Source organism: Hylobates moloch, unplaced genomic scaffold, assembly GCF_009828535.3.
Source record: "Hylobates moloch isolate HMO894 unplaced genomic scaffold, HMol_V3 SCAFFOLD_13, whole genome shotgun sequence".
NCBI classification, from domain to species: Eukaryota; Metazoa; Chordata; class Mammalia; order Primates; family Hylobatidae; genus Hylobates; species Hylobates moloch.
The window spans coordinates 92,960,473-92,977,826 of NW_026652288.1; the positions used below are offsets into that span (position 1 = coordinate 92,960,473).

The 17,354-nt window shown below is 45.0% G+C and overlaps 1 protein-coding gene across 1 annotated transcript in view; it reads right to left on the reverse strand.

The window, feature by feature from the left end:
• MCF2L2 (MCF.2 cell line derived transforming sequence-like 2) overlaps positions 1–16,228 on the reverse strand; it is a 253,611-nt gene extending 237,383 nt beyond the window's left edge. The window contains exon 1 of the mRNA XM_032171721.2: positions 15,451–16,228. Within this exon, the coding sequence (XP_032027612.1) occupies positions 15,451–15,526 (76 nt within the window). The 5' untranslated portion in view covers positions 15,527–16,228. The remainder of the gene's footprint in view (positions 1–15,450) is intronic.
• Positions 16,229–17,354: the final 1,126 nt, after the last annotated feature.

Below are 17,354 nucleotides of genomic sequence, written 5' to 3' on the forward strand. Positions count from 1 at the left end.
CAAAGTGCTGGGATTACAGGTGTGAGCCACGGCGCCCGGCCTATAACTTTTCTTAAATCCATACAAGCAAATAAGAAGCAATCACCTAAAAGTTTTAAATTAATTGTGTAAGACTGAGTGAGAGTAGACTAATGGGAGTATATAGAGCCCCTAGGAGTCAGTGCAAAGGAAATTCACAGCTACTTGCAGGCTATTCTCTAATTATGTTTGTTTGTTTGTTTGTTGTTGTTTGAGACAGAGTCTCCCTCTGTCATCCAGGCTGGAGTAAAGTGGTGCGATCTCAGCTCACTGCAACCTCCACCTCCCAGGTTAAAGCAATTCTCCTGCCTCAGCCTCCCGAGTAGCTGGGATTACAGGCTCCCACCAGCCACCATGTCCAGCTGATCTTTGTATTTTTAGTAGAGGTGGGGTTTCACCATGTTGGCCAGCCTGGTCTCCAACTCCTAACCTCAAGTGATCCACCCACCTCGGCCTCCCAAAGTGCTGGGATTACAGGCACGAGCCACCACACCCGGCCTTCTCTAATAGTATTTTTAGTGGATTCCTTAGGATTTTCTATATGCAAGATCATGTCATCTGCAAATACAGATAGTTTTACTCCCTTCCCAATCTGGATGCCTTTTTTTTATTATTTTATTTTATTTATTTATTTTTTGCCTAACTGCTCTGGCTAGAACATCCAGTACAATGTTGAATAGAAGTGGTGAGGATGGACATCCTTGCCTTGTTCCTGTCTTTGGGGGAAAGCATTCAGTCATTCAGCACTAACTATGATGTTAACTGGGGGCTTTTCATAAATACCCTTTATCAGGTTGAGGAAACTTCTTTCTACTCCTAGAAGTGTTTGTTTTTTATCAAGATAGGGTGTTGAATCTTGTCAAATGACCTTTCTGCCTCTACTGAGATGCTTATGTGGGTTTTCCCCTTTATTCTATTGATATATGTATCATATTGACCGATTTTTGGATGTTAAACCAACCTTACATTCCTAGGAAAAATTCCACTTGATCATGGTGTATAATCTTTTTTGTATGTTGCTGCATTTGGTGCTAGAACTTTGTTAAGGCTTTTTGTATATATAGTTGACCTTTGAACAATGTGGGAGCTGGGGTGCCAACCTCCCTCACAGTTGAAAATACCTGTATAACTTTTGACTCCCCCAAAACTTAACTACTAATGCCTACTTGTTGACTGAAGGCTTACCAATAACATTAACAGTTGATTAACACAAATTTTGTATGTTATATGTATTATAAACTGTATTCTTATAATAAACCTAGAGAAAAGAAAATGTTTTAAGAAAATCATAAGAGAAAATATTGTTAGGGTCACCCCAACCAGGCTGTTCCCCTCCCTTCCCATGGGTCTTACAATGCAGTCCTTTGTGACCTCCTCACAGCTCCCCCAGGGCTAAAGACAAACCCCACTTTACTGACTCCTCCAGTAACTGTCCAGGCAGTTACAGGATGCAGTTAACATGTCTGCTCACCTCGCATAACAAAGCTGGCAAAAACATCTCCAGGATGCGGTCAAGACGCCTGCATCCCTGACTCAGCTCCCCGACCCTGACCCAGTTCCTCGCCCTGTAAAGCCCTACTGTAGTCTGTAAGCGGGGCTGCCTCCTCTGCTTTTGTCAGGAGGTAGCCCAGCAGGACTGACAATAAATTAGCTTGCCTGAACTTGGGTCTATTGGCCTCATTCCTTTCTCCGCTGTCCTTCCAATTATCCCTTACAAATATATTTCCTATTCATTAAGTGTAAGTGGATCACCATAAAGGTCTTTATCCTCGTTGTCTTCACCTTAAGTGGGCTGAGGAGGAGGAAGAAGAGGAGGGGTTGGTCTTGCTATCTCAGAGTGGCAGAGGAGGAAGAAAATCCATGTATAAGTGGACCCGTACAGTCCAAACCTATGTTGTTCAAGGGTCAACTGTATATTCATAAGAGATTTAGCCTATAGTTTGCTTTTCTGTTGCATTTTTCTCTAGTTTTGGTATTAGGGTGATACTGACTTCATAAAATGAGTTGTGGAGTATTCTCACTTCTGTTTTTTGGAAGAGTTTGTGAACAATTGGTATGAATTCTTCTTTAAATAGTTGGTAGAATTCACCACCGAAGCCATCTGGTCCTGAGCTTTTTTGTAATTTCCTCTAATCTTCACTATTTTCTTCCTTCTACTTTATATTTAGGTTGCTTTTCTTTTCCTAGTGTCTTCAGTGTGGAAGACTGGGTTATTGATCTTTCTTCTTTCTTAATGTAAGCATTTGCAGCTATAAATTTCCCTCTCAGCACTGCTCCAATTGCATCCTCTAAGTTTGAGTATGTTGTGTCTTGATTCTCACTTTTCTTAAAGTATTTCCCTTGTGAGTTCTTGTTTGACTCATTTGCTCTTTATATGCATGCTATTTAACTTTCACATTTTTGTGAATTTTTCACATTTCCTTCTGTTGTTGATTTCTAATTTTATTCCATTTTGGTCAAAGAACATACTTTGTATAATTTCAATCATTTTACATTTATTGAGGCTGTTTTAGAGTCTAGAATATGGTCTGTCCTGGAGAATGTTCCATGTTCCTTGGAACACTTGAGAATGTTCCAAATGTATATTCTACTGTTGTTGAATGGAGTATTCTGTGTTGGGTCTGGTTGATTTATAGTGTTGTGTACGTTTTCCATTTCCTTGTTGATCTTCTGCCTGTTTGTTCTACACATTACTGAAAGTGACATACTGAAGTTTCCAACTATTATATTTAATAGTTGAATTGAATTTTTCTTTTTGAGATGGAGTCTCATTCTGTTGCCCAGGCTGGAGTGCAGTGGTGCAGTCTCTCTACTCACTGCAATCTTCGCCTCCCAGGTTCAACCGATTCTCCTGCCTCAGCCTCCTAAGTAGGTGGGACTACAGGTGCCCGCCACCACACCTGACTAATTTTTGTATTTTTAGTAGAGACGAGGTTTCACCATGTTGGCCAGGCTGGTCTCAAACTCCTGACCTCAAGTGATCCACCCACCTCGGCCTCCCAAAGTGCTGGGATTACAGGCGTCAGCCACCGCACCCGGTCAATAGTTGAATTTTCTATGTCTCCTTTCAATTCTGTCAGTTTTTGCTTCATGTATTTTGGAGCTCCATTTTTAGGTGTTTGTAATTATTATATCTTGCTGATAGAGTAACCCTTTTATCACTACAAAATATCCTTGTTTATCTCTAGTGACTTTTCTTAAGTCTACTTTATCTGATATTAGTATCATCACCCCAGTGTTTGTATAGTTACAATTTGTATCATATATCTTTTCCCATCCTTTTACTTTTTTATATCTTTGAATATACTAGTTGTATCTTTGAATATAAAGTGTGTCTCCAGGAGACACCATATACTTGGCTCTTATTTTTTAAATCTAGCCTGACAATTTCTGCCTCTCGATTGGATCATTTATCCATTCACACTTAATATTATTGATATAGTGGGATCCATGTCTGTCATTTTATGTTTTGTTTTCTCTATATCTCATATTTTTTCCATGTACTGCTCTTACTTTAAATAAAAATTTCTCGTGTAGCATTTTAATTCCTTTGATAATGTTTTCATTATATATTTTAAGCTATTTTATTAGTGGTTATTCTACAGTTTATCATATACATCTTATCAAAATCTACTTCAGATTTATACTAACTTAATTAAACTTGAGATATAGAAATGTTACTTCTCTATAGTGCTAATTCTTCTTCCCACTTTGCTATTATTGTCATACATAGTATATCTATGTGTTATAAACCCAACAATACGTTGTTATAATTACTATGTTATATAATGTTATGTTTATTATAGAATCTGAGACAAGAAAGGAGAACAAGTATATATTTACAGAGTTTGTAACATTAACCTTATTTACTATTCCTGGTTCTCTTCATTTGTTCCTATGGATTTGAGCTACCCTCTGGAGTCATTTCTTTATTCCAAATGCAGCTTTTCTCCTACCCATTTCCCCTGTGCTCTTGTTAAATATATTCTGTTACTGAATATTATAGACCCAACAGTACATTATATGCAGATGCTCCTCAACTTACAATGGGATTATGTCTTGATAAAGCCATCATAGGTCAAAATAATTGTAAGTCAAAAATGCACTTAATGCTGGCAACACAGCAGACAATCCCTAATTTATGATGGCTTGATTTATGATTTTTCAACTTTATAATGTTGCAAAAGCAATATAGTTGGCCCTCTGTATCTGTGGGCTCTGTATCCATGAATTCAACCAACAGCAGATCAAAAATATTCAAAGAAATAAAGAGCAACACAACAATAAAAAAATACAAATTCAAAATATAAAGTACAGCAACTATTTCCATAGCATTTATATCATATTAGGTATTATAAGTAATTTAGAGATCAGGCTGGGAGTGGTGGCTCACGCCTGTAATCCTAGCACTTTGGGAGGCCGAGGCAGGCGGATCATGAGGGTGAGGAGATCGAGACCATCCTGGCCAACATGGTAAAACCCGTCTCTACTAAAAATCAAAAAAAAAAATTAGCTGGGCGTGGTGGTGCGTGCCTGTAATCCCAGCTACTCAGGAGGCTGAGGCAGGAGAATCATTTGAACCAGGGAGTCAGAGGTTTCAGTGAGCCAAGATCGTGCCACACCACTACACTCCAGCCTTGCAACAGAGTGAGACTCTGTCTCAAAAAACAAAAAAAAAAGGTAATTTAGAGATCATTTAAAGTATATGTGCATAGGTTAATCATTTACATCACTTTATAAAAGGGACTTGAGCATCCAAAGATTTTGGTAAACACTGGGGGATACTGGAACCAATCCCCCGTGGATGCCAAGGAATGGCTGTACACATTCAGTAGAAACTGTAACCCTATCATAAGTCCTAAGAAGCTCTTCAACTTATGATGAAATTACATCCTGATAAACCCATTGTATAGTCAAAAAGTTGTAAGTTGAATCATTGTAAGCTGGGGACCATTTGTACTTTTGTTTAACATAATTGCTTTTTAAATCAGTTAAAAGAATAAAGAAGAAATATGCATGCATTTACAGTGTCTTTCATAATCACATAATTACCTTTACTGATGCTCTTTGTTTTCCATATGGATTTGAATTACTACCTGGGGTCACTTGCTTTCAACCTGAATAACTTCCTTCAGTATTCCTTAACAGGTGGATCTATCAGCAATTAATTATCTGTTTTTGTTTATCCAGGAATGTCTTTATTTTGCCTTCATTTCTTAAAGATACTATGTTAGCCCGTTTTCACACTGCTATAAAGATACTACCCGAAACTGGGTAATTTATAAAGGAAAGAGGTTAAATTGACTCACAGTTCCACATGGCTAGGGAGGCCTCAGGAAACTCACAATCATGGTGGAAGATGAAAGGGAAGCAAAACATATGTTTACAGGGTGGCAAGACAGAGAGAGTGTGCAGTGGAAACTGCCACTTTTAAAACCATCAAATCTTGTGGCTGGGCCTGTAATCTCAGCACTCTGAGAGGCTGAGATGGGCAGATCACCTGAGGTCAGGAGTTCAAGACTAGCCTGGCCAACATGGCAAAACCCCATCTCTACTAAAAATACAAAAATTTGCTGAGTGTGGTAGTGAGCGTCTATAGTCCCAGCTACTTGGGAGGCTGAGGCAGGAGAATCACTTGGACCCAGGAGGCAGAGATTGCAGTGAGCTGAGATCGTGCCACTCCACTACAGCCTGGGTGACAGAGCAAGACTCCATTTCAAAAAATTAAATAAATAAATAAATAAAACCATCAGATCTTGTGAGAACTCCCCCACTATCATGAGAACAGCATGGAGGAAACCACCCCCACGATCCAATCACCTCCCAGCAGGTCCCTCCCTCAACATGTGGGGATTCCAATTCAAGATGAGATTTGGATGGGGACGCAGAGCCAAACCATATTATTCTGCCCCTGGCTCCTCCCAAATCTCATGTCCTTTCCACATTTCAAAACCAATCATGTCTTCCCAATAGTCTCCCAAAGTCTTAACTCATTTTAACATTAACTCAAAAGTGCAAGTCCAAAGTCTCATCTGAGACAAGGCAAGTCCCTTCTGCCTATGAGCCTGTAAAATCAAAAGCAAATTAGTTACTTCCAAGATACAGTGAGGGTACAGATACTGGGTAACTGTTCCCATTCCAAATTGGAGAAACTGGCAAAAACAAAGGGGCTACAGGCCTCACGCAAGTCTGAAATCCAATAGGACAGTCATTAAATATTAAAGCTCCAAAATGATCTCCTTTGACTTCATGTCTCACATCCAGGGTAAACTGATGCAAGGGATGGGCCCCCAAGGCCTTGGGCATCTCTGCCCCTGTGGCTCTGCAGGGTACAGCCACCGCAGCTGCTTTCACAGGCTGGCATTGAGTGCCTGCAGCTTTTCCGGGCATATGGTGCAAGCTGTCGGTGGATCTGTCATTCTGGGGTCTGGAGGATGGTGGCCCTCTTCTCACAGCTTCACTAGGCAGTTCCCCAGTAGGGCCTCTATTTCTCCTCCACACTGCCCTAGCAGAGATTCTCCATGAGGGCTCTGCCCCTGCAGCAGACTTATGCCTGGACATCCAGGCATTTCCATACATCCTCTGAAATCTAGGAAGTTTCCCAAACCTCACCTCTTGTTCTGTGCACCTACAGGCTCAACACCACATAGAAGCTGCCAAATCTTGGGGCTTGCACCCTCTGAAGCAATGGCCTGAGCTGTAAGTTGGCCCCTTTTAGCCACAGCTGCATCTGGGGTGGCTGGGACACAGGACACCATGTCACAAGGCTACACAGAGTAGTGGAACCCTGGGCCCGGCCCATACAACCATCTTTTCCTCCTAGGCCTCTGGGACTGTGATGGGAGGGGCCGCCATGAAGGTCTCTGACATGCCCTGGAGACATTTTCCCCATTGTCGTGGCTATTAACATTCAGCTCCTCATTATTTATGCAAATCTCTGCAGCCAGCTTGAATTCCTCCCCAGAAAATGGGGTTTTCTTTTCTACCACATGGTCAGGTAGCCTGCAAAATTTCCAAACCTTTATGCTCTGCTTCCCTTTTAAACATAAATTCCAATTTCAAACCATCTCTTTGTGAATGCATATAACTCAACACTTTCAGAATAAGTCTTGAATGCTCTGCTGTGGCTGGGCACAGTGGCTCATGCCTGTAACCCCAGCACTTTGGGAGGCCAATGTGGGTGCATCACTTGAGGTCAGGAGTTTGGGATCAGCCTGGCCAACATGTTGAAACCCTATCTCTACTAAAATTACAAAAATTAGCCAGCCATGGTGGCATGCACCTGTAGTCCCAGCTACTCGGGAGGCTGAGACGTGACAATCAGTTGAACCTGGGGGGCAGAGGTTGCAGTGAGCTGAGATCATGCCACTGCACTCCAGCCTGAGCATCAGAGTGAGACTCTGCCTCAGAAAAAAAAAAAAAAGAAAAAGAATGCTTTGCTGCTTAGAAATTTCTTCTGCCAGACACCCTAAATCATCTATCTCAAGTTCAAAGTTCTACAGATCTCTAAGGCAGGGGCAAAATGCCACCAGTTTCTTTGCTAAAGCATAGCATGAGTGACCTTTACTCCGGTTCCCAATAAGTTCCTCATTTCCGTCTGAGACCACCTCAGCCTGGACTTCATTGTGCATATCATTATCAACATTTTTGTCAAAACCATTCAACAAGTCTCTAGGAAGTTCCAAACTTTGCCACATCTTCCTGTCTTCTTCTGAGCCCTCCAAATTGTTCCAACCTCTGCCTGTTACCCAGTTCTAATGTCACTTCCACATTTTCAGGTTATCTTTACAGCAGTACCCCCACTATGAGTACCAATTCTCTGTATTAGTCTACTTCCACACTGCTATAAAGATACAACCTGGCCAGGCAAGGTGGCTCATGCCTGTAATCCCAGCACTTTGGGAGGCCAAGGCAGGTGGATCACAAGGTCAGGAGTTCGAGACCAGCCTGACCAATATGGTGAAACTCTGTCTCTACTAAAATACAAAAATTAGCCGGGCGTTGTGGCAGGCACCTGCAATCCCAGCTAATTGGGAAGCTGAGGCAGAAGAATCACTTGAACCCCAGGAAGGGGAGGGTGCAGTGAGCTGAGATTGTGCCACTGCACTCCAGCCTGGGCAACAGAGCGAGACTCCGTCTCAAAAAAAGAAAAAAAGATACAACCTGAAATGGGGTAATTTATGAAGGAAAGAAGTTTAACTGACTCATAGTTCTGCCTGGCTGGGGAAGCCTCAAGAGACTTATAATCATGACAGAAGGCAAAGGGGAAGCAAGGCACATCTTCGCAAGGCAGCAGGAAACAGAGTGCTCATGCAGGGGAAATGCCACTTTTAAAACCATCAGAACATGAGAGCTCCCTCACTGTTAAAAGAATAGCCTGGGGAAAACTACTCCCATTATCCAATCACCCCCCACCAGGTCCCTCCCTTAACATGTGGGGATTACAATTCAAGATGAGATTTGGGTGGGGACACAGAGCCAAACTGTATCAGATAGTTTTGCTAAATACAAGATTCTTGGTTGACAATTTTCATTCTTCAGCACTTTGAATATGTCATACTACTGCTTTCTGGCATCTATGGTTTCTGATGAGAGTTGGTTGTTATCCTTATTAAAGTTTCTTTGTATGTGATGTGTCATTTCTCTCTTCTTTCAAAATTTTCTCGTCTTTCACTTTCAGCATTTTTACAATAATGTGTTTGGGTGTGGATCTCTTTGCCTTCATCCTACTTGAACATCATTGAGCTTCTTTGATGTACAATGTTTTTCATCAATCTGGGGAATTTTTTAAATCATTATTTCTTCTGATACTTTTTCTGCTCCTCCTCTAGCTCCTCTCTTTACATTCCATGTATATTGGTGCATTAGTAGTGTCTCACATTTTTCTAAGGCTCTATTCATTTTTCTCTCTTCTTCAGATTGCATAATCTCTATCTATCTTCAGTTCCTTGAGTCTTTGTTCTTCCAGTTCCAATCCACTGTTAAGCTCCTCTAGTAAATTTTTAATTTCAGTTATTTTAGTTTTTTATAGAGACAAGGTCTTGCTATGTTGCTCGGATTGGTCTTGAACTCCCGGCCTCAAGCAGTCCTCCTGCCTGGGCCTGGGATTGCAGGCATAAGCCACCACACCTGGCCTCTTTGAACATATTTATTGTGGCTGTATTGAAGTTTTTGCTAAATCTGACATCTGGGCTTTCTCACAAGCAGTTTCTGATGTCTGCTTTTTGTTTATTTAAGGGTCACACTTTCCTGTTTGTTTGAAGGTCTCATAAATTTTGCTTCAAAACTGGACATTTTAGGTAATATACTACAGTAACCATGAATACTGATTCCTCTTTTCCCCATCTCTGGGGCTTGTTTTTGTTTGCTTGTTTAGTGACATAGCTAGACTGTTTTAGTGAAGTATATTTCCCTTGAAGTGTAAAGACACTGATGTCCCCCCTCTGACAATGTTGCTTTGGTTGTGCCCATAGTCTGTGTGGGTTTAACAGAGTTGTACTGCCTGTCTCCCTTTCTGATCTCTCTGCTGCCTGCCTTTGTTTATATCATACTCAGCTGTTAAACTCCACCTACCTACTGCTTGCTCTATCATTTTCAACAATGCCCTGGGGCATAAAATTGCTCCAGTATTATTCAATTAAATTCAGGCAAAGATAGTTTTTGAAGCCAATCTTTAGGTTCCATATAATTCTAGTTGCCTCTTTCCCTGGTTCAGAGTCTCTGATCAACAAGCTGGCCTATGGTTTAGCTTGTTGCTCTCACAAAGCTACCAGGCTCCTCTTAATTTCTTACTCTCAAAAATCTCCATTGTATTCAAGAGTGCCTTTAGACTTGAGCTTTCCCATACTCTGTTTTAGCTAAAGTCAGTTATTTGGGGGAGAGCTTCAAACCCTCTGTTCTTCCAGACTGTCTCTACTTCCAGGAAAAATCTCAGCCAGGGCAGTAGACTGGTCTTGGCTTGCCTCTCTCAATGTTGAACCTCCATTTTATGATGGAGCTGGGGCAAAAGCAGCCAGGTCTCAGTATTCTCAGCCTGCTGCACCTGGGATAAAGCTTCTGTCCTATGAATGGGGGCTGGGTGGAAGGAAGTAGACCCTGACCTCTCAGCTGAAGGCTCTCCAGGAACTTGGCCTCAGCAACTTGGAGTTAGAGAAGATAAGAAATGCTGGACACCTGCCCCTCCTGGCAAGGGACTATATCCCTTGACTGAAAGCTGAGGACAGAGCAGCTGGGAGGGATGAGGAGAGAGCAGGTCATGCTCAGGTACCATAAACACTCACTATTATTACCAAGATTTAGTAGATTTTCTTGAATAAATGTATTGTTTTTTCATTTGCTGCATGCCGTTCAAACAACTTCCAGAGGCTTTAGAAGGCTGGCTTTTAAAATAATTTTCACCAAGTACGGTTGCTTCACTGACGAATGGATCCCTGGGACTCTTCACACTGGCATTTCTGAAAATGGAACTCCAATTCCACAACTGTTTCTTTTTAAATGTGACGAAATGGTAAGGGCAAGAGAGCTTTTGTAGACATTTAAACGTTCCTTAAATTTTATTTTGCACTTTTAAATTTGTCGATCAATTTTTTTTAGGGTTCAAACATTTTTAGTAGCCCTTGAAGAGTCTGTGAACACTAGGCACAGTGTCTACAGAGCCTAATCGAAAAATAGCCCAAATGTAGTCAGATGGGGGGAACATGTCCAGCCATCCCCACTGGGCACATTCCCACCTGAGTAGCAGACACCCTACCCTAATTAGACTCTTCTTTCAGTACCAACAGCTGAGACATGGACCCTAGACATTTCAGCTGCTAACAACATTGTATAATAATGAGCCATGGGCTGAATTTCTCGGTCTAGTATTTTTCTGGCTGCATGTTATCAATGCTGACTGTGTCCCAGAAGTAGCAACCTGGGTTACAGATCAGTATCCTAGAGCCTCTGTCACCAAAATAGCCACCAATCCGACCTCCAATTATATAAGGAATGTTTCAAAGGATATTCTTTCCTGCTTCACAGTTAATTGGGTGTAGCCAAACATATGAAGTCATTTTAGAACAATGATAAGATCAAAATGTAAAATAATTACGTCTAATATGAGGGGGCAAGGTGGAAAGTGAGCCATGCTGGAAATGCAAAACCTCTATGGGGAGTTACTGACATGGACCATTTTTTAAATTTTATTTATTTATTTATTTTTTGAGACAGAGCCTTGCTCTGTCACCCAGGCTGGAGTGCAGTGGCGCGATCTTAGCTCACCTCAACCTCCGCCTCCCGGGTTCAAGCGATTCTCCTGCCTCAGCCTCCCAAGTAGCTGGGATTACAGGCATGCATCACCACGCCTGGCTAATTTTGTATTTTTAGTAGAGACAGGGTTTCTCCATGTTGGTCAGGCTGAACTCCCGACCTCAGGTGATCTGCCTGCCTCGGCCTCCCAAAGTGCTGGGATTACAGGTGTGAGCCACTGAGCCCAGCAACATGGCCCAACTTGATGACTATGCGTTTCCAGTTATTGGAAGCCCCCATGTGAGCCATATGTGCCCTGTCTACCAAAATCCTAGAGCAATCTGAGATGCATTCATAGACAGTCCATGTTACTTAGACAGCACCTCCACATATAAATAGCAGTACAGCAAAAGTTGCAGATATTTCAACAACCGAAAGGGATAGGATGGGGAAAATCAAACAACACTTTTCTGACACTGAAATTCTGTAAACCAATGTGACTCTATGGTCCAGAATCAAGGGGAAAGGATGGTCCTACATGTGTCCTGTATGGATGAAAACACATCTAGACATGTGTTCACATGTGAACTGCATATTTTATAAGAGTTCCTGACAAATGGACAAAAGCCAAAGGAGGCCCCTAGAGTGAAGCACATCACATGAGGAACACATGAAGGGCTTCATGTTTACTTTCAAATGGGGTTTTGGAGACAAAATAGTTATCTACAAATATTTTATAGCTGTCCTTAAAAGTGTAAAAACTGCCTGGTACTCAATACTCCAGCTCCATTCCAAAACACATTCATCTATTAAGCAAACATTTATTCTGCATCTCCTTAGAGTGAGGCCCTGTGTTAAGTGGCTATCTAGGGTACATAAGACTCTTCGTAAGTAATGAAGAGTCTAGAAGCAGAGCAGGTTAAACAAGCACATGAATAACCCAGCAACCATAATACAGGGGAGAGTATGATGGGCACCATGCAAGCAGAACAAAGCTTACTTTAGAATTCAGAGTCAGGAGTCATCATGTCCCACTAGCAAGATCAGAAACGATACCATGAAGGAGATGGCATTGCATTGGGTTTCAAAGGTGTGTACTATTTCTGTGAGGAGAAATATACTAAAGACTTATTCTAGGTGGGGGGTAAAAGTGCAAATACTTAGAGGTGAGAAAAGGGCTGGAAAACATAATGGGACAGAGCCAAAGAACTGAAGAGTTCAAGTTGACCAACCATAGGTGTAGAAATCTCAAGTATTAGGGGGTAAAGCTGGAACTTTATAGGCCAAACAGTGAAGAGCTTGTATCTTAGGCTGCAGAGAATGACTAGGTGCAGGTATTATTAAAGGCTTTGGAATATAGTGTCACGTTTGTTTGACTCCTAGTATAGATCAGAGGCAGACACAGAGACAGGAGGTTTGCACAATGGCTAGTTAAAAGGAAATGAAGTCCTGAAGCAGGATTGAGGCAGGTAGCAGTGGGGATGGACATGAGGAAAGAAAGCTGTGTGGTATTTCTGAAACTGAATCAACAGCAGCCAAGACACTTATGGAAATATGGGAGTGGGTGAGGAGAGATGACTCAATTATCAAGTCTAAGGGACATGGAAAGAGCAGAAACCCCTGCTGGAGGAGAAACTGACTCAGGGTCAGAGGAGGCCGAGTGAATACGGAAGACAGTGTGGCTACCCTGGCAAGTGGCTAGGATAGGACCAGGAGAATATTCTAACCCAAAGCCTTGCTCCAAGCACCTCTCAAACCTTCCCCAACTCATGATCACCTCCTCAGAAGCTACTTGATAAGGAAATATCTGAAAAGAACAGGCAAGCATAGAGCCAATCCACCCTTGAGAAGCTCCACTGGCTACCCAAGGTGACCCTCCGTGAAGGCAGAGGCTGTTGCAGGGTTAGAGAAATGCCCGCTCCACCTTGAGGTCTCCCAATAGGGGATATGAAGAGCTACCTTCCAGCCCTGAGCCTGCCACTCACTCCCCCTGAAACCTTAAAAGATGATCCTCTCTCACTTTGGGAGGCCAAGGCGGACGGATCACTCGAGGTCAGGAGTTCGAGACCAACCTGACCAACATGGAGAAACCCGTCTCTACTAAAAACACAAAAGAATTAGCCCGGTGTGGTGGCACATGCCTGTAATCCCAGCTACTCAGGAGGCTGAGGTAGGAGAATTGCTTGAACCCGGGAGGCGGAGGTTGCAGTGAGCCGAGATCACACCATTGCACTCCGGCCTGGGCAACAAGAGCAAAACTCCATCTAAAAAAAAAAAAAAAAAAAAAAAAGATGATCCTCTCTGAGTCAATTCCTTCATTTGTAAGACAGGGGTAGTAATGAGTACCCCACTCATTTCACAGGTTTTATTAGATTAAGTATGAGGAGACAGAATCTTGCAAAGCACACAAAAGCCAAGGGTCATTAGAAGTTGAGAGCAGAAACTACAACAAATTCCTATGTGTATCCTGCATGGAGCTGTCTACGGAAGGAGGGAGGGAGCAAGGTAGGCAAGAAAATACCATAGCCTGGGCGCCACAGGCAGCTAAGTGTTAGTCAAGGAATACTGCCTGCCAGATTTCAAGAACAGCCTGCTCCTGAGAAATAGGAGGGACCTTTAAAATCATCCAGGTCAACCCCCTTGTTTAACAGATGGGAGGCTTCGCCCTGAGGGAGGCCCAGTAACCTACCAAAGACCTTTAGTGGCGTGACAGAGGGACCAGGGATCTGTCCAATAACTGGAATGTCTGTACAATCAGTGTACACAGTATTTCTACCCAAATTATCTTACTTATCTTCACAAGTAGCCTTTGAGCTGAGTGGGAAAGTATTATTAACATTCCCATTTTTCAACCTGAGGTTGAATGACTTGTCCAGGGAAGGAGTCAAATCCAGACGGTCATACCCTCAGCCCACTTCTCTTTCTCTATACCACAACTTCATGCTCGTGCTGGGTTTTAGCACAATCATTTCAACGTTCATCATATTGCAGATTCCAAATTCTGTTTCATTACAAGTTCTTTTTCCTCTTATTTCACACTGCCTTCAGCAATATTTCACATTCAACCTTACCTGGTAGGATCCTACCGATCTTTTGTCTTAAAAGTTCAGTGCCCACATTTGGCACCAGAAACTTTTTTCTAAACTTGAATTATCAAAACTGGGCCTTCCCATATAAATCATCTTTACAAAGTATGTCCTCACAAGTGTATCATTTGAGATGTGCATGATTATTACAGCAAACACGTTGGACTAATTGAGTCAACCTTTAAAATGCAAGTACCAAGAAAGCAGCTTTCACAAATGTGTAGAAAACGAAAGGCAAATAGTTCCCGGCTTTATCAATAAAAGCTGATTTGCATTCATGGGAGGACCTCCAAGCGCAGTCAGCAACAGAGAAAATGATCCCGATAATTCCAGTCGCCCACATCCAAAGGTTCTGAACCTCAATGTGTGTCTTTATTGAGGGGGGTCCAGGGAAGGCCAAAAGGAAGAAAGTGCTAAGAAAAAACTGACTGGGAACTGTCTCAATGTCCTGTTGCCCTTAGTCTGTGGGGCCTGACGTTCCATCACAACCCTTATTTCAGGAGCAAGCAATGCATGTTTTGCTCCTCTTTTCAACTCAGGGAAGAGGATTAAAATTGCTCAGTCTCCTTGGCTTGCAGAGGCTTCTCGCGGGGATCATGTGTGCTGACCCCTCCAGGCAGCACAGTAACAGGCCTAGTGGCCGGGCTGCGCAGGGGCGCTCCCATGTAACCTGCCTCTCCCTGCACTTTCTTATAAACAAGCCTTCAGTGGCGTAGCAGTCATTTCTGCTGAAAAGCACTGGCATTCGTTCCTCTTATGCCCTCTCCTTTCTCACTATCCCCAAAACCAAAACATAACTTCCCACCCACCCCACTCTCGTCAGAAGCAGCTAACAGATGGTAACAGCCCAGCAGCCCTCCGTTTGGAGCTCAACAGACTCGGCAACCACCTGGTGAAGGCACCAGCCTCGGCCCCCCGACCCCCACCAGCGGCGCGCCCCAGGGATGCCCCCCGCTGGGCACCGCAGGCAGGACCCAGAGCAGCGAGGCCCAGACGCCGGGCAACCCCCCAGGGAGCGCGCTGCCCCGGGGCAGCGGGTGAGGCCGGGGGCCGGATGAAGCCCAGAGACCATCCCCACCCGCCATTAATAAAACGCAGGAAAAATTAAAGCTTCGTTTACCGACATGAGTGATCACGGTGGCCAGTCGCCGGGTGAGCTCCTGGGGAGGCATCTCTTCTTTTAAGCAAGACAGCATGTCACTGAAAAACCATTCCGTATAAATAAAGCCAAACAAAACTGTTTCTACCGCTGTGGTGGATGATTTTTTAAAGGCATCTTCGCCCAAGGATGCTCTGCCCTCGCCCTCTTCCTGGCTCTCCAGGCAAGAAACGAGAGTCCCTCGCAGCCTAGGCCAGCTCTCCCTCGCCACGCCCCGCAGGGGCTCCCGTGACAGACCAAGTCTGGCGCTTTCCCAGCGTCGCAGCTGGACCGAGAGGGGAGCGGCCGCTCTGCAAAAGGAAGCAAGTCGCCAGTCTCGCCGGAACCGCGCCCCGGCTCCTCGGGCCGGGCGAGCGCCGGGGCTTCCAGAATCGCGGTCCCGGCCGCCAGGTTTCCGGCGCCACCTCCAGGGACTGTAGGGTGAGGGATGCTCCGCCAGGTGCAGGGGAGGCGGCAGGTGGCCGCGGCTCCTCTGCGCCGCCGGCCCCACGCCCCAGCGCCCACCTCTTCCAGCCCGCGGGTGGCGCCCGGGGCTCTCGGGGAGGCACGCACGCTCCCAAGCGCCGCTCGTTTTGGGGTCGGGAACGCTGCGCACCTTTCCCTGCGGGGAGCCCGCGCTCCAGCCCCCGGAGTGGAGGCGACTCACGGTCCTTACTCGGAACCGTGGGGCGGGGAGACAGTGACTGAGGCGCTCCAGCCGCACCGGGGTCGAGATAATCAGACGCGCGCCGGCCAGGTCTCCGCCCCTCGTTCTTCCCCGCCCAGTGTCTGCGGAGGAGCTGCGGAGAGAAGGGGGCTGGCCCGGAGAGGTGCCGCCATCCAGCAGGACCTGGAGCGGGAGCCTGGGTGAGGCGCCGCTGCTTGCCCCACCTCCTGACCCAGGGGGCGGCTGGCGTGTGTTTTCCCCCCTTGGGATTGTTCCACGCAGTTCTTGGCCTCCGCTGGCCACACCTGCACTGGGAGCCCGGCGCCCCGGCTGCGCTCCGACAAGGCTGGGCACACATGGGCGCGTTCACCCTCTGTGTGGGCCTTTTCCTTCGTGCAGCTGCGCCCTTGCCACTGCTCCGTCTGTCACCTGTCAGGCGCGCCAGTGCTACCTTTTGGAGGGGCTGTGGCACATCCTCCATGCCGGTCCTCCTCCCCATCAGCCCAGTATTCCGTGGTTTCCCTAGTTGGGCCCAGACACTTTCTGACTGGCAGCAAAAGACTAACAGCAGGTCAGCAGAGCGCCACGGGAAACGCCTGAGCAAATGCGAATTCAGTCAGGTTGTCCCCCAATCCTTTCTACAGCGGGAGTCCCTGAATACTCAGCCGGCGGAATGGCGGGACCACCCACGTGGATGTTCTCAGCCATCTCTTTCCTCTTCCATGTGTAAAAAGCCAAGCCGCAAACACCCTGGATCCAAATTCTAGGAGTAGCCACCCATCCCAGGGGGCTGAGGGTATTTTTTAATGCTTTCTCTTTTCTTTGTTTGTTTGTTTGTTTGTTTTTGAGACTGAGTCTGGCTCTGTCGCCCAGGCTGGAGTGCAATGTCGCGATCTCAGCTCACTGCAAGCTCCGCCTCCCGGGTTCACGCCATTCTCCTGCCTCAGCCTCCTGAGTAGCTGGGACTACAGGTGCTCACCACCACGCCCAGCTAATTTTTTGTATTTTTAGTAGAGATAGGGTTTCACCGTGTTAGCCAGGATGGTCTCGATCTCCTAACCTCGTGATCCGCCCACCTTGGCCTCCCAAAGTGCTGGGATTACAGGCGTGAGCCACCGTGCCCAGCCCTTTTTAATGCTTTCTCTAACAATTGTGGGCTGTGGTTGAAAAGCGACGTTAGTTCACTGTGTCATGAGATTTGTAGAGGTTCTTCCCCCTG